Consider the following 25942-nt stretch of genomic DNA (forward strand, 5'->3'; position numbering starts at 1 on the left):
AAAAATAAATATCTAAATAAAACACTACGAGAACGTGATATGTATCCTTAAGATTTGCGGAAGGAATAAGTAAATGGAAAGAATTAAAGTTTTATATAATTAATTTGGTAAAATTTCGTTTTTTGCCAATGACAACATTCTTTTACATTTAGCTATTTAATAAACTTTTAGGTTTTTGATTACGTGTATTTTCTTAAAGGAACTTGGCATATCCTCCCTTTAGCTTAGGCTGACTATAAGTAAAAGATAATTATTTATATTTTTCTTTTCCAAAAAAGCACATGGTACACCTCCAACTGTAGGAACTTGGAATGGTGTTACTAAACAACCTGAAAAAAGCGACAAATGAACAATAAGCAACCATAAATACTTATATTTTTATGTAAACCGCGTTAAGTCAGTAGTAAATCACTTTCGCACAAATTGTTCCAACTGCATAAAAGAAGACTAAAGTGTCTGGGGACTAATAAAACAAACTTTTACTCGTGCTTAACACTGACGACTAAATACGTTACACATTACGTGTTGACAGAGTTTAAAAAGTAAAACAATACACTGAAGCGGCAAAAAAAACAAATGAATGAATGAAACAATATTGAAACCATTATCCTGGCGAGCGTGATGATCATCCCTTATGTACTTAATTTACGAATATTTATTTATTTCTTTATTTGTTTTTGGTAACCAAGTAATGCGAATCATATGAAATCGTATTTTAAATTATATCTTTTGATTTGTGAGTTAGAAATGATGAAATTTTTTGTAAATGTATGTATGTACGTTCATATACCATTTTACAAGGATTTGTTTGTATTTGTAAGGCGTTTCCTAGCAGTTAGACAGGGAAAATTAAAATAACATATATAACACTAATGTCTTAACTACCTTGTTGACTCTAAGTAATGCGGAGATGGGGTCAGTCGCTACTATACTGTCCCAAGTAATCTACGGAGTAAACACTTCGAACTTGGTTTTCGTACTGATCTGACGTATCCGAATTGCTACCATGTACCCTATATATTTAACCATGTGGTCATGTGTTTGACTTATCACAATATCCAGGTAACTCGAAAAGTAATGAATCTTGTTTTCTGTATCTGTCATCTGTAATTATATGTAGTTCTTCAATAGCATTGGAGGTTGAATTTGACTTCTCAGAACATTATTTAGCTTTTCAAAATGCAAACCAAAATTGCGTTTTATAGCTCCAGATTTCAGACAGTGATTCGCTCATCTCTCTACGGAATATGTTTTATGTTTATGATAGGAGTTGAAAAGTTTCAGTTAGATATTTATCAGAATATTTTGTGATCTCCAAAAGCTTGTTGTGCTCAATCTTTTAATTTGTAAGCCAGCTTCAATGATTGAGAATTGATGGGATTGAAGTCATACTGACCAGACATAGAAAGGCTCAATAAAACAGCTGGAGTCATATTAAAAAATAGAAGGGGACACAGCTTTGACGAACTAATACGTTAGTTCTAATGGAGTCCTAATGAAATATGCGAAAAAATATGTTGATAAATTGCCTGTTTTGAGAGACAACTTTGCAGTTTGGGGCTTGATATAGCACATGGTTGCTGAATGGGAGACAGCAGAACCACTATTGCCACTTGCAGAATATCAGTAATAATAAAGCTGGAGGCATTATACCCGTTTGCCAAAAAAGTAGCATCAATGTATTTGTATGTTGAAAGTTACAAGTACAAAAGCGTAGAATACTTAAAGTAGACAGTAGACTTTCTAATTTTTTAAGCGTCCCAAGCGGCGCATTAACATATCAGCTGATTTTGATATTTTATATTAAATAAGTTTAATGATAAAAACAAGTATGATTTTATAGTAGGACATTGCGGACCATATGATACCCTACACCAGTCAGTATGTTAAAATTGTGGATTTTTTTTATATAAAGCATTTAATTTGTTTTATTGTTAAATTGTTTACTTATTGTTGACAAAAAAGAGATTTTCTTCAAAAGGGCTCATAGGGGAGAAGGGGTAAATATGGGCCTATCCTTATAAATTTTGGTAGATGAATTTACGTCTACTTCAAAGTCATTTATGTAGATTTTGATCGTTTTATTAGTAATTATAAGTTAATTTTGACCTAAATCGACTCAGAAAGTGATTCTGAGCCGATTGGTATACTTTAAGGTGGGTCTAGGACCAATATTTTTGGGTGTTACAAACTTCAGCACAAACGCATAATATCCTCCCCACTATAGTGGTGTAGGGTATAAACAGTAAAAGCTGCAAAAAAATGCCAAGTCTTCTTTTGAAATAAAAACAAGTAAGAAATTATAGTCGGGCGAGGCCGACTACATAATACCCTACACTTGTTACAAAAAGTAAAATGTGAATTAGTTTTCATAATAAAACATTTAAGTTAAATTGTACCTTGCCTCAGATAAACTTAAGCCATTTATTGTTAAATAAAACTGTATACATTTAAGTCAAATTTTGAAGGAGGCTTTTTATAGGGTCTAGAGTCAAATGAGGCCCTATAATTATAAAGTTCATGAGGGTCATCAATCCTAGTATAGAACTTGGTTTTGCAACTTTTTGTCGTTGCATACAACCGAGCCCTATTCGTCGTGCTCGGTTGTATGGGGGCTAGGGGAAAAAATGGACCGATGTTAACAATTTTAATTAGACTTCGTCTACCATAAAAGATCATGTGCTAAATTTCTTTGAATTATCACCAAAATTGCGACCTGTAGTTTGTTTACAAGGTTTACAAGCACTATTCCGGGGTTCAGTTGTATGGGGGCTAAGTGAAATAATGGACCGATCTTAACCATTTTTAATAGGCATGTACCAAATTTCATTGAATTATCTTCAAAATTGCGACCTGTAGTTTAAATGGAAGGACGGACATAGAAAATTAATCTGAGCCGATTGGTATACTTTAAGGACCAATATTATTGTGATTTACAAATATCAGAACAAACCTAATATACCCTCCCCACTAAATTGATTTAGGGTATTAAAATTGACGCTTAATAAGAGACGCATGTAACTTGATGCTTAGAATGTGAAGTAGGTATGAAAAACACATAATGCTTTGAGGCGAAACATCGTAGTGTTAACCTCCTGGTTAAGGTCTTGCCTTATCGCAATAGGAATATTAATAATTTTGGTCTATCCGAGAAAGTCGTTGCTGGGTGTATGTTTACCAATCATGTAAGAGTTACCTTCTATATGATAGCTGCATGGTACAAGCCTTATTCAAGATATATCTCAATATTAAATCTAATTTGCTTAGTTAGAAGTTTTCCATGTAACCTAAACTATTATGAATTAGACCCATTATAAATACTGTAATTCTATGCTTATTAAATGTTATTTTTCTTTGCAGATTAAGCTTGACCAGCGCCAGTAAAGTATGGATTGGAGCTTGGTGGATTGGTTTTGTGGTAGCTGCCTTTGTTTGTTTTCTCTTATCCATACCAATCTTTGGATATCCCCGATCATTGCCTGGGTCCGAGAAGTTACAACAGGAAAAAATCTCCGAAGCCTATAATTCTAATAAAAAAGCCGAAGAATCTGCAAATTTCACAAAGCTACGCGAGTTGCCCATGGCTTTGGTGTCTCTGTTGAAAAATCCAACGTTTGTCTTTTTGAATTTAGCTGGGGCTTCCGAGGGTATGATAATAGCTGGATTTGCTGCTTTTCTACCTAAACAAATAGAAAATCAATTTAGTATTTCACCAGTATGGTCTGCATTGCTTATGGGTTTAATAACAGTACCGGCAGGAGGAGGCGGTACATTTTTGGGTGGCTATCTAGTCAAAAAGTTTAACCTCAATTGCAGCGGTATTATAAAAATGTGTCTTACAGTAACAATAATAGCCACTGCCTTCACTAGTTGTTTCCTGTTGTCTTGTCCAAATCTTAAATTTGCCGGTGTAACAACACCCTATGATAGTGGTATACTAAAGTCTGGTTCAATTATATCGATGCCTATTAACTTGGAAGCAAATTGTAATACGAATTGTTCATGTAGCAAATTAGCTTATGATCCTATATGTGGCAGCAATAATATTATGTATTATAACCCTTGTTTTGCCGGCTGTGCTTTTGAGTCTTTGAATAATGAAAGTAAATCGTTTAGAGATTGTGAATGTATTTCTCGAACAATTGCTAATTTAACAATTACTGGGAATTTGGATTATGATGCCACAAATAAAATGTGTTCTTCATCTTGTCAATATCTACCATATTTTGTAGCATTATGTTTCATGTTGATGTTATTTACATTTTTGGCCACTATGCCTGCTCTGTCAGCCACTTTGAGGTGAGTAAAGTACTAGTTTACTAAAATAATGTAAAATTTGATATAGTAGGAAAGGAATTTCTCATTTGCAGATGTGTATACGATGATCAACGTTCGTTTGCTTTGGGTATACAGTGGATAAAAGTTAGACTATTGGGTACAATTCCGGCACCCATGATCTTTGGAGCTTTAATTGATGAGACTTGCATACTGTGGCAAGAAACATGTGATGAGGAAGCTGGAGCTTGTCTTGTCTATGAAAATTCGAATATGAGCAGGTAAATATATAATAAATTTCGTTAGAAAATGTTAGATCTTTGAAATGAATTCACGTGTCAGTTTTCGAATACGTGTTAAATCATCAGAGTAGAGGAATTAAAGTGTTTTCAGCCCAGTCTTTTCTTGCTAATATCCTGATTTTGAAGTTCCTATCCAAACTTGTGGTATATTTATAACTCTTCATAGCTTGATCTAGTATAGAGTCCGTCAACAGCACTAAATGTAATTTTCCGAGTTTGTAGAACACATTCAAAAATGTCTCCAGGCTGGTCCGGGGTGTTTAAGTCAGTGATATTAAGTTGTTTTAGTTTTCAACGCATCCTTAACACAATTGAAACATCGATCATAAAAATATTATATCCATAAAGATCACCTTACAGTTTAGAGCCCAATATTATGACTGAAAGATTCATCCGGCCATAAAGATCCGTCGAAATTAACAGAACAAGTTGCATTTTTAGAATTAGTAAGTCCGATGTTAGAATGCTTTTCGAATGGACATACAGGATTACGATCATAACTATACAAATTGGGGAAACGGATTCTAGCGAATGTAGATCATGAGGTGAAGACAGTGAAACACTAGAACACTTCCTCTGTTATATATATTTTTTGTCGAAATTAGATCCATTCTTCTTGGAAACGATGTTATGTCTGATTATTTAAAGACCATGATTGAAAAATGTTCCCGAAAACAGGATTTTATTAATTCGTCAATGACAAACTTTATAATTTTTCTTGTAGGAGGAGTTTACTTTCGAAAAAGAGCACAACATCAGCGGTATATTCGATTATATTTGTTTTCATATTACCCAGCCTGAAATAAATATTCTTTACAAGAAATGATAATGACTTATCTTGCGATATGGCTCATATATGATGATTATAAGAAATTTTCTAAACTTCAATAAAATTTCTTTAGTTAGTGAGAATTAAATGAATATCAGCCTAAATCCTAACTACTAAAGAAAAAAGTAATTATTTACACAGGCTAAAATAAGTCGAAATTCAAAGGGTAAAGTATAGTTTTTTTAATGGATTGAATTCAAATCAGACCTCTGAATTTCTCCATCACATAAAGTGTTCAAATTACTTATGTCAGTTGCAAGATATTGCTTCTTAAATTAGTCCAAAGTTTAAACATTAATAGATTCCAAAAAAGAAGTCAGTGCTGCTCAATATTTTCGAAGCTCTATACTTTGACTTCTAGGTTAAACAATTATTAACCTGTGTTACTGATAACACTAAAAACTTGCTCAAAACTATATGATCCTTTTATTCTTATGCTAATAAAATGTTTTTAAATTTAACATTGTTTGTGTTTATAACATTTTACAGATACATGTGGATTCTGGCTTTAACAGGAAAATTGTGTTCGGTGGTGTTTTTCTTTGCGGCCTGGTGGTTTTACATACCACCCAAAGAAGTACCTAATGAGGAAAATGCTAAAGATAACAGTAACATTACAGTAGCAGCAATCAGCATCGTGGATGAAGGCGCCATGACGTTATAAAGTTAAACACTTAATGATGATGTTACTAGTTACGAACACAGTTAACATCATCCACATTTTCTCATTCCCCATATAAATCAGCATCATCATCAACACTACCATCAAACTTTTTGTCGTAAATTCAACAAGTGTTTGGACATAAACAATCGTCGTATTGCATGTGGCACGTGCAACACGTATTTCTTTTGTCTTACAGCTGATTTCATTCATAAGTTAAATCTTAGGATCTCATACACATGCGTTATATAATCATATGATATTTATTTGTTATTATTTACCTATAGATATGTACGTTTGTATCTAATGTAAGTGCACATGTACTCGAATTCACATACAATGTATGCATGTATATAGTCATATTATATCCTCAAGTATTTTACATATTTATACATACATACATATGTTTGCATTTATGTACTAGGACCTTTTTTATAAATATAAGAAAATTTAGGTTGGTTTTGTATGTGTGTTTTAAGTGTAGTTTTAGCTTTTATACTTATATCTATACAAAAATATCTATGTTTTTATGTGCGTTTGTATACTTAATAAATATTAATACAAAACAAACAAAATATATGTAATCGTATTTATGAAAAGATGCAGTAGTACTTAAACATTATACATGTGATTTTTTAATTTTATTTTTTTTTTATTTGAAAAATATACAGTGGTTGACAAAACAATGGAAACTTTTTCAAATATTTCAGAAAAGGTTAAATTCTAAACTTCTTCTTGATATATTAATAATAATTATTATTCATTTTTATTAATATACATGTATTTAACAAAATTAACAAAAAAAAACATAATTAATTAAAATCAGCTACTGACAAAACATTAGAAACTTTTGAACTATTACAGAAAAGAAGACTTACTAAAAACATGAAAATTAACTGTGTAAAAAGCATTCTTGTTTACTGTTATTTTAAGATATTCTTCATATTGATAATTTTGAAATTGTTTAAAAATTTTTTGCAAAATTAATTTTTTATTTCATTAATTAAAATGGCTAGATTTCCGATTTAGAAAGCAAAATAAGAATCGATTTTAATATTTCTTTTAATATTTCAGCAAATATTTGTTGATCTGTGATTAATATTTAATGTATAAATTAAAAACTTTTTCAAAAGTAGTAAAAAAATTTGATAAAAAAGATTCAGTGAAAACATATAAGTTGAAGAGCTCATAGAACTGCTCTAATACAAAATAATTTGATGGCAATAGAATTCGAAAAGTTCCAAAAAAGTACTCCTCTAGGATAGTTATTAATAAAAAGTTCGGAATTGTTAATCACATGGAAAAATAGACTATCCTGCGGGAAATCGTCTTTGTTTTGGAAAGAATCGTTCTATTCGCCTACTCATTGCAAAAGATAATATAAACAGGTCGAATTAATATGAAAAATATCCTTTTTATGGACGTGTCCAAATTTAGTTGGAACATTTAGTTTTAGGACATTTGTAAAGCGTCCAAAGGGGAAAGATACTGAACCCAAAGAATATTAAGTTTATCGGTGTCCAAATTATGGTATAGAACTATTTTTAGGGCAAGGTATTGGTCGAATTCAATTATAAAAAGATACTATATATGGTTTAACGTAGAAATCCATTAAAAAACATGAAGTATTCCTCCCGTGTGGAAACTAGGCCCGTAGTTTGCAGATTTAAAAACGTTAATGACCCTAAAAACCAACTTTAGATTTTCAATCGAGTGGCTAGACTCGAAAATTATACCTGAATTAAAGTGGCCTGCCTATTCACCATAGGCCACAGAGAAAATCAATGGAAACAGTAGCTCCAAGATATGGACTCAAAAATTGTCCTTTCAGGTCTAATTGGAAGGACGATTTTTAGGATGCGGTTATAAGGGAATAGCTAAATTTTTCAAATGATTTTTATTATCCAATTATTGTTTCAATTCATCTCCGATTTCATGCAGTCATACAAAGTAAAAGTTACGGAACTATATTCTGACCAAAAAACCAAATACTTTAATCTTGTTTTACTTTTTTTAAATTAAATTAATCATATTCATGAAGTGTTATTAATTTGGACACATAAGGAAATATACAAATAAAATTCTAAAAAAATTAAATTTTCTATTAAATTTTTGGGTTTTGAGTCCGTTTGTGAAAATTTAGAAAAAGTTTCTATAGTTTTGTCACACACTGTATGTCTTTAAAAATTTGATATATATTATACTAAATTTAATTTAGGCATGGCTCGACATTAGAGTGCTCCAAAAAACGAATATGCGATTTTATTCCGTATATATATGTATAAGTATATGTATGTATATACTTTTTATTTTCGTTTGTAACACATCGAAATATTTAAACCTTTTTCAATTGAAAACAAGTAAGAAATTATAGTCGGGCGAAGCCGTTTATTGTTGAATAAAATTGTGGGCTTTTAAGTGAAGTTCGATGGGGTCTTTTCATAGGGGCTAGGGTCATCAAGTCTAGTATAGAACTTGGTTTGTCGAGATATGAGTATATAAAACATAATTATGAACTTAAAAGCCCTATTCAGGGGATACAGTTGTATGGGGGCTAGGTGAAATAAACCATTTTCAATAGGCTTCGACCTTGGGACAATAAAAGATCATGTACTCATGTATAAATGAGAATTTTTTAATTTAAAATGAGAAAATATCAATTTAATATGAGATTTTTTATTTAAAATTCAGAATATTTAAATTGAAAATGTCATTTTTTATTTGAAGTTCATGAGATTTTTTGTTGGAAATTCAGAAAATTCCAGTTGAAAATTAGATTTTTCATTTGAAATTAAGAAAAATGCAAAAAATTTATAATAATATAATTAATTTTAATTTGAGGTTGAAAAAATTTCAAATGGAAAATCTCATTTACAATTGAGTTTTTCTGAATTACTAATGAAAATGGTGTAGACATGTCCTTCCGTCCGTCTGTCTGTTTATATCACGATAGGGACCACACAGAAAGAGCTAGACAATTAAAATTTTGCATAAATATTCTCTATTTATAAGGTTTGTTTGGTATAGAAAATGGGAATATCGGCCCACATTTTCGGATAGCCTCCATACAAGTGAATCTCCAAAAAACAGCTTTGACGGTCATAACTGTTTAAGAAGTACAAGTATAACGGTGAAATTCGCCGTGAAATGTGTTTCATATGAGCCGAATATTTCTAAAAATTTTTTTATGTATCTGTCCATAATTTGCGCTACTTCCCATATAATGTCCCCTTCAAAAAATGACTATAACACTCATTACTGACCTAAAAATTCTAGATAGCAATGAAATTCGGTATAAGAAACTTTCTTACATGACAAAACATCTGAAAATTACTATAACGCTCATTACTGGCTAAAAATACGAATATATCAATAAAATTTAACTTAATTAAGTTCTCACGAGCAAAAATCTCTCTACCAACTTTTATGTCGATCAGTCCATAATTGACCCTATCACCCATATGAGGTTCCCTTCAAAAATTATTTTATCATTCATTACTGGACTGAAAATTCATGTCTAGCAAAGAAATTCATATATGGGCCGATTCAATTTTTTAGGATCGGTCCATATATGACCACTATATAAGGTATCCTTCTGAAAATTACTAAAACGCTAATTACTGGATTAAAAATATGAATGTAGTGACGGAATTCGACACACATAAGTTTTATGCGAGCCATAAGAAACTTTTACACAAACTTTAATCTTGCTTAAAGGTTTATTATAATTTCTCTTGATGACAATATATTTCATTTAAATTCTGAAATAATACATTAATGTTATATTTACTTCTTACTTGCTAAAATTTAATATATACCTTTAGTCTTAAAGAATAATTCTTATTCTAATGCCTTGGGATATACAATATTTTTTACCCTCTAGTATAAATAAAAAACTCACTTAACGATTTTGAAAATTCCAACCACAATAGTTTTCCAGATTAACAATATGTTACATATGAGAAATACCAAGCAAATTATTCCAAGTTCGCCGATTTCTATCTACATATCTATGAAAAATTTGAATTATCTCACAGTTTTCAAGATATACGAAATTTTGTATTTAATTGATATTAAATCCCGGCCGTTATATTATTTCAATATAAACAAATTGTTTATTTAATTAATATGAGAGGCGCCGCACCCCTCATGGGTAGTCCGTCAATTTATTACTTAAAATGTTTACATGGATGTTAAAGTTATTCATGGAAAATTTTAAGTTTCTGACTGTAATAGTTTCCAAGATAAGCGAATTTTTGTATTTAATTTATATGGGCGGTGCCACGCCTCCTAACGCTAGTCCGCCCACTTTTTATCCCAAATAATATTGACACTAAAGTGGCTCCGTCAAAATTTGAGGACTCTAACTGTTATATTAACTCAAATAAACATTTTTTTATTTTATATGGGAGGTGCCGCTCCCCTCATGGGTAGTCCGCCAATTTATTACCCAAAATATTTACATGGATGCTGAAGTTATTCATGCAAAATTTTAAGATTTTAGCTGTAATAGAGTCCACGATAAAAGAATTTTTGTATTTAATTTATATGGGCGGTGCCACGCACCCTAACGCTAGTCCGCCCACTTTTTATCCCAAATAATCGTTTTGACACTAAAGTGGCTCCGACAAAATTTGAGGACTCTAACTGTTATATTATCTCAAATATGCGAATTTTATATTTTCTTAATGTGAGCGTGGCTCATCGCCCATTTGAAATTTAAAAATAAAAAGTAGCCTATTACCTATTCCAGACATGTGCAGATGTTTGTAACAAACAAAAATATTCGTCATGTGCCCACCTTAAAGTATACCAATCGGCTTAGAATCATTTTCTGAGTCGATTAAGCTATGTCCGTTCGTCCGTCTGGCAGGCTGTCCATGTAAACCTTGTGCGCAAGGTACAGGCCGCAATTTTCAAGATAATTGGAATGAAATTTGGCACACACGCTTCTTTTGACCCAATGACGAAGCCTATTGAAAAAAAATCGGTTAAAATCTGTCCATTATTTAGACTAGCCCCCATACAACAATACCTCCCAAATAGAGCCTTTGGGCTTATATATAATTTAAATGATCTATTATGTCAACAAAAGTCGACAAAACTTAGTTTTATATATCTTTTAATAACACCATAGATTTTTATGATAATCGGGCTTCATTTGACCCCATACAAACTCCCCTTCAGAAAATGACTTAAAGATCAAAATTCACTTACAAAGACGAATAATGCTTTTAAATTCTACATAAATAATATTGAAGTAGACTTAACTCCCCCTTCCAGCAATTATATGGTTAGGGCCATATTTTTCCCTACTCCCCTTTGAGCCCCCTTCTAAAAAATCTCTTTTTTTTGCAAAAAAAAAAGTAAAATTATTCCGAAATAAAGTTAAAAACTTTATTTTTAACATGTATACTGACTGGTCGGCTACGCCCGACTATACATGTATACATTCATACTTATTTTATGTTGTATACCCATTTTTAATGATGAAAAAACAGTTTTTTTTTACAAAAAAAATTAATTTAATCCTAGAATGCGAAGTAGCTATGAAAATCACGAAAATCCAGCTTAATTCGCCAATTTCGGACATAGTTTCATGTAATTCTAGCTCCCATTTCCCTAATATATCGTTATATATTTGGTTTATCATTAGTTAAATAGTTTTTTTACAGTTTATCTACATTCACTATATTGACAACACTGACACTATATCAGCAGGAGAGCAAAATAAAGGTTTTGATTTAAATATAACATCTGTTTCACAGAGCATGGGCAATGCAAGTTGTAATATATTGTTTATTATTTTTAGTATGAGTGTGTAGCAAAACAATTTAAGTAAAACGGTAAAATAAAAACATTTCGTTTGAAGCTTAAAATATTTTGTTGTGTTTTTGCAACAATTAATTGCGTTTTAATTAAGGGGTTAAGGTTATTTTTTGTTTCAAAATTATTTTCCTTAAATTGTACACTTAACCTTGTTTGACTATATAAAATAGTAAATATTGTTTATTTTTTGCAAAAATGAAAACTAATAAAATAAAAAGTGTCGGGCTGTGGTATTGCCAGATGCAATGAGAATGTAACAAAACAAGTGCAATTAAATTTTTGTGTATTTTGTATTTTTAGAGCGAGAATGCGTGAGAGATTGAATTATTTAATAACAATAACATGCGGTATTTTTATCAGTGATGTTGATGGGGTTTTAATTTTACAGTTTAAAGTGTTTTATGGACAAAAAAAAAAACTACATCTTTGTACTTTAAATTTAGTCAAAGAAAATTTTTTGAAAACAATATATTAAAAACCCCTTATTACGCAGCGAGTGGGCTCTAAGCCCAAGCGCCAATAATAAGATTCTGTTTTTATTAAAAATATTTATTTCCTTTCTATATGATCGTAATTCAAAAACCTATATCTTCATAGGAAGTAGGAGCTCCAAACAGAGTTTAATCAAAAGTATTCTTTGGTCTTTACCTGTATTAAGTTAAGTTTAAGAGCGAATTTTTTCTCTGCATATGCTCACGTTTGTCTCCATCGTCGGGATGTTTTCGCCTTATGTGAAACCCAGGTATCTGAGAATGCTGATCCACAGGATTTTTATATACCCGGGTATCACCCCCTATCGCTTTTTAATTTCCATCGGAGCATTGCTATTTACATCCGCAATGAAGTTGTGTACCAGTGCCAGCAACCACAAGGCACGTATGACACCGAATTTAGCTGTCTATGGGTCAAGTTCAAAGTCAGGACACACTATTTGCACTTCTGGTTTCTTTACAGAAGTCCAAATACGGGAAGGGATACTACCATATCAATCTTCGATGGCCTTTCCGATTCCATACTGAAGATTCATGAGAGTTGTCCGAACAGTGAAATTGTAGTTGCTGGTGATTTTAATACTCACAACTCCTCACACAACTCCAGAAGCCTTATATGCTGAACTATTCGCCGTGCACAACCATCTTGCGCAATTAGTGAATGAACCAACGCATATCCCATTTGTTGAAGGGAACCAATATAGTACCCTCGATCTTAATTGGAAATGTTGTTTCCAAGACGATTATGCCATAGCGAAAATGGTTGAAAATATAATTATGCTGGGAATGAAAACATTCATTCCCTCAAAAAAATCGTCGATTAGACCTAGACAAAAGTCTTGGTTTAATCAGAAGTGGAGAAAGCTTTCAGAATTTGGCGCAATAATAACAACGCCCAAACTGACACGCTACGCAAAAAGGCGAGGTCTTCGTGTGCCAAAGCACGATAAAGCTAACCTTTTAGCTGACCAATTCGCAAGTAATTCTAACTTACCTGAAAGCGATGGCGATACAATGAGAGAAGTCATTGCAACTCAGAACAGAATTACGACTGTTAAGGGATACAAATTTATTACAAAAAATTTTCGGATTTGACATCAAATGGGTCTATTTAAGAAAATCAGAACTCTGTGCATTTTTTAATGTTTAAACAAAACTGGAGTTAACGCTTAGTTACAGCTTAATTACAATTAGAACCACAAGAACTGTCGACAATCAGTTTTCATACATTTTGTATGTAGATCAAAATATCGTCTTGTGGTTGAAATATATTCTATGTTGCTTTTATTGCGATCTCTGGCGATCCTTTCATATTCGTTTATTTCTCTATTGTAGCGTTGCCATAAGTTCAGAATGTTTTGCTAAAAATCTTGAAAATTTTCAAAAACGGGGTTGCCCATTTTTCGGCATGTGTTATTATTAGGGAAACCAAAATATGCAAATGCATGTTTTTTGTGGTGCGTCGTATGGACTCATGGATAAGATATTTATACGTTTCAGACCAATTTGAGAATTTTGGCATCAATTTGTTAGAGCATATTTTTGCATATTTTACCCATAAGAGCATAATTTTGCATGATTTGTCTTTTTAGCATATTTAAGGCATATTTTCGAGTTTTTAGAGCATATTTTACTCTTTTAGTGCATATTTTGATGTTTTCGCTTTTTTTCGTTTTAATACATTTTTAATTTTCTTTTCAAAACTAAATAAAAAAAATAAAATTCAATTTTTTTATTTTTTTTTTTTTTAATTTTTTTAGCCTATTTTACAATTTTGAAAAAAAAAATCGTTATGTTATAGTTTTTTTTCAATAAAGTATTATATTTTAAATCGGACATATCGATTACTTTTGATTTCATGAGACCAATCCATTTTTATAGTTTAAAAAACTAATTATTGGAATTTTGACAACACCGATTAAAATGTCAGTTTCAAAGCTATGAATACAATTGGAAGAAATGTGTCAAACTTTGTCGTTTGAAATATGTTTTTTGGGGACCAAATGGTTTCATGTTATTTGTTGGTTATCTGAACGTAAAACGGAATTCTATTATACTAGTTCTTCAAACTATGAGATGAAACATTTATAAAAAATGTTGTAGGATATAGAATATGACATTAAACATTTATTATTTCATTACAATTTCAGTCTTTTTGAGCTTTTCAATGTTAAAAAATAATAAAAAAAAATTATTTTTGGAGCATATATTTTAAATTTTAAGAGCATATTTTGAGTTTTTTACGGCATATTTAAAGCGCTTAAAACACTTATTTTAGAGCATGTTTTCGGTTTCCCTGGTTATTATTAATGGAAGATATTAAATGAAATAAACATAAATAAAAAGGGAAAAAAATTATATTCCCTTATATTATTCAGAATATTTTTTAATCATTCCTTTTTATTTAATAAAATATAATGTAAAACAGAACATAATTTTGTTTTGATTTTTTATAAAAGTCTGTCGACAGTCTTGTGAACCAGGTCTAACAAAACAAAGAAGGGAACTCTCAACAAATATTTTGCTTATTGCAATTTTACGACATATGATGTTTTTTCGTGAAGTTACGTGCAGATTCAAGCCTTACAAATTCACTTTATGAAACTTTATAGAAAACTGGCTCACAGGTGACACAAAGTATACACTTTTGACGTTTGATGAGAAGTATGTTAAATACAGCTAAAAAAAAGTCGTGAAATCGTCATTGAATCGGACTCAAATTTTGACCTCCTATATTAGCTCAGGTTGAAAGGAGGATGTATACTACATCAAATTGGAAAAAAATACAGTTTGAGATATGTCAGTCTTGTAGATAATGATAAGTGTTCCACTATGCATTGGACTCACATTTTAATATATATTAGGTTGATAGGAGGATGTATAGCACATCAAATACACAGGCCACTATCCGGCGCTCCTTTTGATGAGGTAAAACCAATATTGGGTCGATACAACTAATTTTCTGTCGACAGCAAAATTTACGACGATTCAAAATTGGTGTCAACAACGACTTACATAATAGGGATGATTATTTTAAAAGGCTTTATGGGATTCTATCATCCATATTTGAATGGTTTTGAGTCCGTCAGGTTAACTTCCTCAAGATGTGTTCATTTTCAGGCTCTTATATTAGTAATGATTAAAGTCTTTTAATTTTGGTTAATTACTGCCCGTAAATTTAGTACCTTTGGTGTAAAAATATTTTGAAATTTCAATCCATAGGTTGGTACTGATTTGAAATACATGTTTACTTACCTCGATAGTAAAGGAAAAAGAGTTTTTTAAGCAATAATTTTTTAAAATATTTTTTTGAATATTTAAAATATTTAATTTTTTCTAACATGTTTTAAGCTGTCATTTTGTATTTATTTCAAGTTAGTACTTTTTCATGACATACATACATATTTGGTACTTATTTTCGTGCATTTTAAATATCAACAATGGTATATTTTTTAAATAATCATTATTACACCATGTTTGTGTTTTACATCATAAAATACCTCGAGAAATCGTATGAATCTACCACCAATGCAAATGTAAACAGCTGTTAGTGTTTTTTCCTCTCTGTTGTTTTCATTTTCTACTGTTTCTTTAGCAAACAAATATGAATTTCTCTTAAATTTATTATATTCTCTCTCTATTTCTCTTTTTATATTTGTTGTTGTTGTTCTTCGAGCAGCATTGTTCCAACACCAAATTGGAACTGAAACAAAACGCGATTCACATCAAATCAGTTTATTGGTGTTAACTCAGTTATTCGGTCGCAAAATCGGGACAAGAAAACTAAAACGAAAAAAATATATAAAAAAAAACTAAATAGATGTATAGAAAAATAATGAAAAAATAACAACAAAACAAAGAAAATCTCTGTGAATTTGAATTATTTTTTGTTCATTTATGATTTTTTTTCTTTCTGGTATGAGAAATACAAAAGAATCTGAAGTGAATTAGTGTGAGTGAATGTGTATCTTTAGGTATAAAAATTGGCTAGGTACTAAATACATACAGTGTAGATACATACATGTATGTATGTGTACATGAGTGTGTGTGTGTTAAAGTCTGAAAAATTGTTATTTTGCATCCATCCAACCAAACAACCAACCATCTATAAATCAATTACAAAAGCAAGAAATAAAAAATGGAAAAATGTTTAAAAAGTAGAGGAATGAAATAATTCATTTTAATTGTATGATTTGTGAAAAATTCTGTGCGTTTTATAGTTAGTTGGTGCCACAACTAAAAGGTCAATCACCTGAATCGTTTTTTTCTGCGAGTGTTTTAAATAAGTGTCTGTGTGAGTTGTTGTTGATGTGTTTGTGTTTTTGTTTGAAAACAAGTGTATCTCTAGAATTTGTGTAAATGACACAGAATTGAAATTCAGATAAAAGTATAAAAATAATCTAAAACCAATAAGAAAAAAATCAATAAATTGAAAATATACCACAACATAAATACAATCGACAACAACAACAATAACCCAAAAACAAAAGATGCCTGCACAGATATGTCCTCGTTTATTGAGTTTAAACACATTTTCTTCATTGAAAGAAAATAATAAAAAAATACATATCCATATAAACATTTTGTGGTTTAGTTCTTTGTTTCCTAAATTTGTTTACACAAGTGCATTTCAAAATGTTGCAAAATAATATAAAAAAAATAGGAAAAAAATATTGTTTAATTTATTCATTTGTTTATGTGTTCAATTCTTTCATTTCAAGTTAACAATAGCAACAACATGACGTGTAATAATTATTATGACAACAACGCCAACATCAGCAAATAATTTCTTAATTCTTTGTTTTATTTCTAGTTTATTGTTATTAAGTTACACATTGACTTTAATATAAATAAACTAAACTAGAATACAACAAATATCAAACCCATCAACCGACCGACCAAACACACGATCTATGTAACCAACTACACAGATCCAGCCAACCAGTCATTCATTCATTTAACTTAACAAACTTAAAACAACATATATTTTAGTTTTCGTCTGTCTTTTTTTCAAATGTATCTCCAACTGACTTTAATAAATATCGACTCATACAACATCTTGTCATCCATTTTAATGCTGGGATGGAAATATCATCATCTTAATTAAGAAAATTAAAGCCTCTAATGTTTACAATTGGAAAGAAGTTCGTTTTCGCATTATGTTATAACGGGAATAACGTTATCTTTCCGAAAATATGTAGATATTAAAAAATAATTTCGAAAAGTACCGCCTCCGGTAGGTTAATGGTTAGTGTTCTAGTCTGGTAGACTGAAGGTGGTGGGTTCGATTCCCACCTGAGACACTGATTAAGGAGCTCACAACAGGCCCGATAGAGGCTTAGGTGTATTTCTTCGCACTTGATGTACATCGTCCTTTCAAAGTAACTAACCGCAAAACGAATAAGAGCTTTTACTAGTTCCCACGGAAGAAATTTTTTATTTCATTTCCTAATTTCACATCGAATAATATCCGAACAGTGAAATGTTTGTTACTGGTGATTTTAAAGCCCAAAACATTTTTTGGGATCAAGCCACACAACTACCGAAGGCCAATATGTTGCTGTATTCACGGATCATAACCACAATACATAATGTGTTTCCGAGAGCACGCTCGACTTTTGTCTAACTTCACATCCTGTTAAGTACGAAGAACGAGGGCTGAGCTCAATAATATCGTTCATCATTTCAATTGACTCGAACATTCCAAAAAACTAGACACTGATAAAAGTCTTGGTTAAAATAGAAGTGGAAAAGTCTTGGAATCAAATTCAGAGAGGCATACAGAGTTTGGCGTAACAACAAAAATATTAAAACTGACTCACAACGCAAAAAAGACAGAATTCCGTGTGCCAAAAAACAAAGCCGCGCAAAAGCTATATACGAAGTACCCCTTTCCCCCGGCCGCATGCTACCTTAGTGAAGCCTCCGTCTTGGTGTTATTGCAATCCCGGGGTATAAACAGGTGACAAATACCTCGAGTCTGGCCGGGACTAAAAAATTGGTTACAGTCTATTGTTTAGCATAGATGGAAAGAGGTTAGACCAGAGCACCGCATTATCTGGTATTACGGGTGGCCAGTTGCACGCAGGACTATGTCCAGGCTGGTCAGTTGGTTGAGGTTCCTTCGGGATCCACGTAGTGGCTGTGCTTTAAACCCAAATTCGCGGGGAGAGTAAGTGGCTGTTCGGCTTATTTGATGGTTACGTCTCAAATCTACTCAGTGGATGAAAAACACCACCGTGGGATAAGGCCGTCAAGGCAGGTGCTCACGTTAAAACTCTCGACATTCATACGAAGTACCCCACTGTTCCCCGGGACAATAAAACCATGTATACTTCTGCCACAGTACTAAGCCGCGTAAAAGCTATGCATGTAAAGTTATTTCGGAATGGGCTCATTGATTGCAACGGTCGTAAAAATTGAGGAATCGGAAGCTCTTAATGATCTAGACATTAGAACAGTGTGATGTTTGCTCAAGTGTTTAAAAAACATTTAAGTTGTTACTTCAGCCTTCCTATACATCACTTTTATTTGACTAAAAATGTAATACAATCATCAAGTATGGGCCGGTGCTTAAAGGTGCTGTATTGGGGCTACTCTATTGCGCAAATGAGAGAGCAAAGGTACTTTTCAGTACGATATCATCGTAATGTTGGATGAGTTTCACTGTTGTACGGTTACTACAATGGAACATGTTCTTTATTAGCTCTTCTTTCTTAAACTTGTAAAACACGTCATTTATTAAAAACTCAACCACTTGTGGCCGATAAATAGGAATTTTATTTCACACATTGATCAATCTTGAATATCGAAGAACGATCATTATCAATCATATTCATTATGTTGAAAATCACAATATCACTTTTAACAACTACAATGTCCAACTCTGCACCATCGTGAGCAGAAAACAAACAACGCTATTGTTGTCGCCACTATTGCACCTTTACGTGTAGTACTAGTTATTGTTAAAGTATGTTGTTACGTGTCTGATTTGCTCTGGTTACTCGATTCTCCTTCTCTCCGTGGCTGATTGTTTTCGTTATTTGGTTCATTTATGTACATGCCCTACGCTAGGTTTACTATTATAGTCGGCTGCAAACATTTTATATAAAAACAGAACTAATATATATTAAGAGTATATTAAGAGAAAAATAGTCCTAAGACAGGTTTTTAAGGTGTAGTGGTGACAAGTTCTGAATCATGATATAAAGGGAAGCTGTCACTTCACCATGTGCTACAAGAAAGTGAATTAAACATTTTTACAGCCAGCCTCAATGAACTTGTAATGTATAGAATATTGAAATACAGTTTGAGATACATATGAATCACGTTTTTTAGATCTTTTAGCGAGTTCTTGTTTATAAAACAAGAGAGATCATAAACCTGTTGTAGAATATATTTCTTTAAAAGTAAATTATTGTTTTTATTTAATTTCCTCCACTATATTCGTAAATATTTATCTCTAGCAATCACATTAATTAAAACAAACATTTGTTTCATACAAATAAACAAATTTAAATAAAACATAGACTTAATGAAAGAAATCTTTTAAATAGCGCGTAATGAAGTCGATTTAAACTAACTTTAATTTATTGGTTTATTTTATTTTCACATTTCTTTCTTTGTTTTGTTTTATGTATTTATTGTGATTTTTTTATTTAAAATTCATTTATGTGAATGGGTATACATTATTTGAAAAAATAAATACGACAAAAAATATTTCGAAATGTTATAACAAAAATGGACTAAATATTTGCCACTCAAAATCACAACCTTAAACAGGTCAACAAGATTTTTTAATGAATCGACACTTTTGTCGACAAAAAAAGAAAAATAATAAGGAAAACCCACACACATAAATCAATTGAATATAAAATCAATCTTTTGTACTAAAAGTAATTAATTTTGTCAAAACGACATTGAAATGTTAAGAAAAATACGACTTTTTTACATTAAATGGAACTGTAAAAAATGGTAACTAAGAGATTTCAGTAACAAAAGCCTAAAGTGGGAAAGATTAGATTTTACGTCAATTTCGAAAACATTCGATTTATGTAACTTTTAGTGTCTTCCGGGGTATGTAAGTTGCTGTTTGAAATTGCGAACTTTCTTAAAGGAATCCCATTAAACGATGGGAGTAATTCAGGATTACTTGGCTCCGTTCTTTTAAGCTATTAACAGATTGGAGCAAATAAGCATGATCTCTTAATTAAGTCCATCTGATCCATGTTTGGTTGGAAACTCCGTTTTGACCAGATCATTCCACTCGTCAGATGTAGTATTTGTAGTATTATATCCAAACGTTTTGACGGGCCATTCCACTCGTCATATGTAGTATTATATCCAACCTGTAGCCAAATATCTCACCAAGGTCTTTGCAATTGCGACAATGGTCGTTGAAGGGGAGTCCAAGCCGACTTGCATGTATGCCTATTACCCAGTGTGCTGTTATTTTTGCTATCAGCCTCGATATGTCCCACCAACTTCGTTTCAGAAGGTGTCTTGTGCGTTTCTCATTGAAGTCTTTTAAAGAAATAGCCTCAGAATACTACTCCTGCTACTGAATCGGAGTTGGTAATATCAAGAGCAGATTCTCTTCTGGCAAGTTCATCTGCCTCTTTAGCGATCCCTATGCACAGAGACCCAAACAACGCAAATATCAGTAAGCGACTCAGCCTTGACAGATCCCTCTTGCACTGTCTAACTAATAGGGAAGAGTTAGTATAAGAATTTAGTGAGAGAATATTGATGCGAATGTCGAGGCTGACATTATCGCAAATATTTTAGCCTGAAAAACACTACAATTGTTTGGAAGACGGTGAGATATACTTACCCCAGCTTCTTTAAAGAAGACACCAGAGCCAACATCGCAGTTCATTTTTAAACCATCTGTAAAGATGCTGGTAGTATTTTCGCTCTGACTTTAAAAACTCTATCAAAGTCCGTGTGCGGGGTAATATAGTCGGATGGTTAATTCAAGATTGGAGGTAATAGGCTTAAAATCTGAGCGAGTCCCTATGTTCTTGATCTTCAACTTCCGTTAAGCCTAGCTGCGCTGCAGCCATATATGACAGTTATATGCAGATCTATAGGTAGGATGTTCCCATCCGAACTCTACTATTTTCATCTCTTATATCCGACTGCACATGCAATACAACTTTAAATGGTCCGGAGTTTCAAAACAAATTTTGGTGCTAATCGATCCCGTGCAGGAAAAGGCGAAAGTACTTATCGGTGATAGTGGGTTATCCTACTCTATTGATTCAAAGTCAATTTTGGCGCTACAAGTTTTATCAAGAAATCATAAATTTTAAGTCAATTGGCCAGTGAAATACATTACAGGAAAAATTCTTTTCAGAACTATCGTTCATATGTGCAAAGAGCTAGTCCAAGAAAAAATACAATTATGTTAAACTTATAAATGTGAACTTCACCTGGTTGTGACTTTATCGCAAATTTAGGAGGCGATATCCTAAGAGAACATCTCTAATTATCTTAATGAAGAGACCTCAATGAAATAAAGTCTCAATATATTAAAGTGAGACTTTATTTCAGTATTCATTAGATTTCCTAAAATCTTAGGTAGTTATTCCCCATATATACAATGAAGTCCAGTCGAGTTAAATTATTTAGGATTCTCATTGCAGACTAGTGAAAATCTAGCCTTGAAGTAGAGATTCAAAATATTCCCCTCTATTATGTATTTCCTTAATCACATAATTATATAAAAAACTCTCATTGAGCTTTTTTTATCTAAATCAATTTATGTTCTTGGGTGCAAACTTCAGACAATTGCAGCAATAATTGTTAAACATTGAGAAATTTTACGAAATAAATTATTTATACTTTTCTTGAGATATTTGCCCAACAAACTAGAAGTTTCTTTGCAATGTCAACACACATTAATTTTTAATTCTAAAAAGAACCTCGAGCATTTGAATAGAATATTTAATTCAGCATTAAAATAATTTTTGGCATAATTTTGATTTAATAATCTAATTTAATTTCTTCATACATATAGACCATAATAATAATTTTATGTTTAATTTAAAAAAATTAGTTTCTTTTATATAGAAAAAATATTTATATATAACCTAAACTCACTAACACGTAAATTCACTTGATTTGTTTCTATGGTCATGCACGCATACCAGGCGCCAAGTATAAAATAATTTCTAAACTGTTTTTCGTTTCCCTGATATTTATTTTGTTGTCACCCAACCTTAGAATATTTTGTACCTAAAAGTTATTGTTCATGTGTGCGAGAGTTTGCATGATATTTCATCTACTTGTTATCGTGTATGATTTTTATTTTTTAAAAATTAAAAAAAAAAACTTTTTCTATCATGTACTCGCATACGGTCTGCTACTAATTATTTGTAGATTGTTGCAGTGTTTGAACATGAGTAGTATAATACGGACCGAAAGAAATACAACATCTTAAAAATGGATTAGCCTCAATTTAAAAGAAAGAAAACCTAAATACTCTCTACATACACTTACATGCAACACACACAGTCATGCAACGTATGTACATGTACTCATATAATTCATACTTGTATTGTACTTTACAACATTGAGGTTTTGGTTTTTATAACAACAAGTAGTATATTTCTATGTGCAGCTATCAAACCATAGCGGGGGAGAGCGACGTTGGGTAAAAGTAGCAAAATATGACAGATTATTGATTCGTAGCAAGTGATAGAAATTTATACACATATATTTTCATATAATCACACTGATGTCTCGTTAGAATGGATTTAGATGTTTTATTTTTATGAAAATATATTTAAAACTGACATTGTTATTTGCACAATGCATAATTAGTTTCGAAATATGTATTTATATAGTCAGACTTCTATTATTCATTCATAATACTATGTTCTTAAGTGCTCAGTTTTCGAGATCTCTTGATTTTTCTTTCATTCTTAATTGAACAATTTACTTACCATTCCCAAATTCGACACTTTTTGATTTTTCGGGGAAAATATTTAAAATACCACTAATTTTAAACATTTTCGTCAGTAAGGCCGTCGTCGAAATCCATAACATCGTAATGGAGATCAATCGAATCACCTTGGGCGATTGCATATTAAAGTGTTGAGCAATCTGGGATTTAGTGCTTTCGGCTATGTTGAATTTAGGGGGTACATGTGAAAAAAATTTTAAACATAGATAAGTGCTTTAATAAAACCGGGCACGTTTTATTTCTGGTTTCTAAATTTGGGTTCTCATACTTCTACGTGTTTAGGGCATAGAGCTTTCAATGTAATTGCAACCAAACCCTGTTCCAGGTCAGACAACTTTTAGTCTAATTCCGTTCCAGGGCATTCGGAAAACTGATATTGTAAACTATTATGCAAACGAAAGTATTGTCCTTGGAGGAAACTATTATGAAATTCGATCATTCATTTCATATATGAACTTGGAACATGCGATAAAGGAAACGTTACCAGATGTTGGATTATTAACACTTTTAATATATAATCTTATGATCCTTGTTATAAATATTTATAAATTAGTGAAATTATAGTCACTTGAAACTGTTTTTAGTAAATCAAAGCAAAAATTACTTTAGCCCTCTCCTGTAGGAATTTGAGTGGCTTCAAAATATACTTCAAAGTTTCGGGTCATATATGAGAGTTATACTGATGGACCGTTTTATACTCCAAAAGAAAATAATTGCTTTCATCTGTTAGATAGTAATTAAAGTTTGAATTTTGACATATAAAGTAGATTATTAAAATAAGACATACAGGCCTATTCTGATTAATAAACTCCCTGGGAGTTTGTTCCCTCTCCTATACCTAAAGCATGTAAAAGGTAACAAAATCCCAGGGAATAATTGTTCATAATTGGCCTGATATATAACATCTCGTATATTGCGATATCTGATAAACTTGATATAAGTCTATCGCCTTGGAAATATCTAAATACCATAGTAGCTGTCCAATGGAGAGATTTCCATACTGGTGGTTTTACTGAATATATCATCATCCAATGTTTCCAAACTTAATTCCTAAGAACTTTCCAATCAGTATTCCCAAGGGACGTTATAACCATTCCCAAGATATTTAGATCTATCTTCGTCGAAATTCTGACAATAGCAAAGAAAGTGCTCCAAAGATCTATTCTTTCATATGCTCTACATTCGTCTGAATCCGTATTTGCTATTCTACCCACCGTTTTAATATTCTAAGTGGAGTTATAGCTCTTTCACTCTCTCACCCATATTTATATATATTGCATTTACTTTAAAACTATAACATTCGCTCTTTCATTGCCAACTGATCCCGAATGGTCTGGTATTTATATGATGTAAACCTAACCTCTAGGAGAGGTTAGAGCTTTCTTACAAACCTTTATGTCCTTAGATTTATTATCTGATATTGTCCTAATTGCCTTTTGGTGCCATATTTATTCTAATTTTATTTCATCATTGTTGCACTGCCTGAAATCTAGTGTTGTGTTTACATAAAAAAGGCACACTTTGTTCTCCATTTGAAAGCCATCATAGTGGAAACGGATTTCTACCGATATTTCCTCTGTTTCACTTGATCAAGACATTCTATTTAGGATCAGTGTTTCAATGTATCAAAGTTTTCGAAGTTAGTTTAAAAGGAAGATGTACGTGTATATACATCAAGTCCGAAAAAATGCAACTATGCCTGTTGACGCTCCCTAAGCAATGTCACAGATGGGAATCGAACCCACTACCTCCAATCTAGAACACTAACCCGCCAAATATATAAGCTAAAACCCTTTTAACGACATGCGTTTAAATAAATATATTTGTCGTGATCACTGTCGCTATATAAATTGAGTTAGTGAATGTTAGGTCATCGTTGAAAAGCGTTCGGTTTGAAGAACTAGTATTATCATTTACACTTTTAACAAACGACCAAAAAGATTTTACTTCCCCTAGGAATAGAATGAGACATATTAAGCAGGTGCAAAGAAGACCTCGCCATTTTTTGCAGCATATTAATTTTTGGCGTTTTCGTAATGCACCAAGTTCTGAATTTAATTTAAACTTTGATCTTATGATTGAACCAAAACTTTTGGTTGGGGATAAATCGACGATTTTTTTGATCGAATTAATACCCATAAATAATTTTAATACGCATACTTCCCTCTAGTAATTCAATACTATTATTTGTTGTACTTCTCTCATAATTTGTTATTGTTGTTATTTCGAATAGTACATGCACATGGAAAGTCATTGAGTAGAGCAGCAGTACTAGTAGAATGGCACGAAAAACGAAACACTCTTATTTTATTTGGAAAATACATATGTACATACATATATATTGCTCGGTATCTCAAACAATAACCATGTTGTTGTTCAGTCATTCAGTCCATAATTCATGTTGATGAAGGTGGTTGGTTGGTTGGTTGGCTGGTTCACTGCTTGGCTGTCTGCCTGTTTAGGTTGCTATTGTTGTTGGTTTAATATAAATATTTGGCAGTTTATGTTGTAGTTCCTTGTGGGAAAATACTCGTTAAAGAAAAATAGTTAAAGAAAAACAACAAACAAGTCAAATAAAAGTGTTTC

The 25942-nt window shown here is 31.8% G+C and overlaps 2 protein-coding genes across 2 annotated transcripts in view; both read left to right on the top strand.

Annotated features, from left to right (window-relative positions):
- The window catches only part of LOC111676651 (solute carrier organic anion transporter family member 4A1), a 30731-nt gene extending 24071 nt beyond the window's left edge, over positions 1-6660 (top strand). The window contains exons 5-7 of the mRNA XM_023437617.2: positions 3361-4299; positions 4371-4556; positions 5896-6660. Coding sequence (XP_023293385.2) covers positions 3361-4299; positions 4371-4556; positions 5896-6070 — 1300 coding nt within the window. The 3' untranslated portion in view covers positions 6071-6660. The remainder of the gene's footprint in view (positions 1-3360; positions 4300-4370; positions 4557-5895) is intronic.
- Positions 6661-16166: 9506 nt separating this feature from the next.
- Positions 16167-25942, top strand: part of LOC111676604 (solute carrier organic anion transporter family member 4C1) — a 58961-nt gene continuing 49185 nt past the window's right edge. Inside the window, exon 1 of the mRNA XM_046945183.1 lies at positions 16167-16339. The gene's annotated coding sequence lies outside the window, so the exon portion shown is untranslated. The remainder of the gene's footprint in view (positions 16340-25942) is intronic.

Source organism: Lucilia cuprina, chromosome 2, assembly GCF_022045245.1.
Source record: "Lucilia cuprina isolate Lc7/37 chromosome 2, ASM2204524v1, whole genome shotgun sequence".
In the NCBI taxonomy this organism is placed as follows: Eukaryota; Metazoa; Arthropoda; class Insecta; order Diptera; family Calliphoridae; genus Lucilia; species Lucilia cuprina.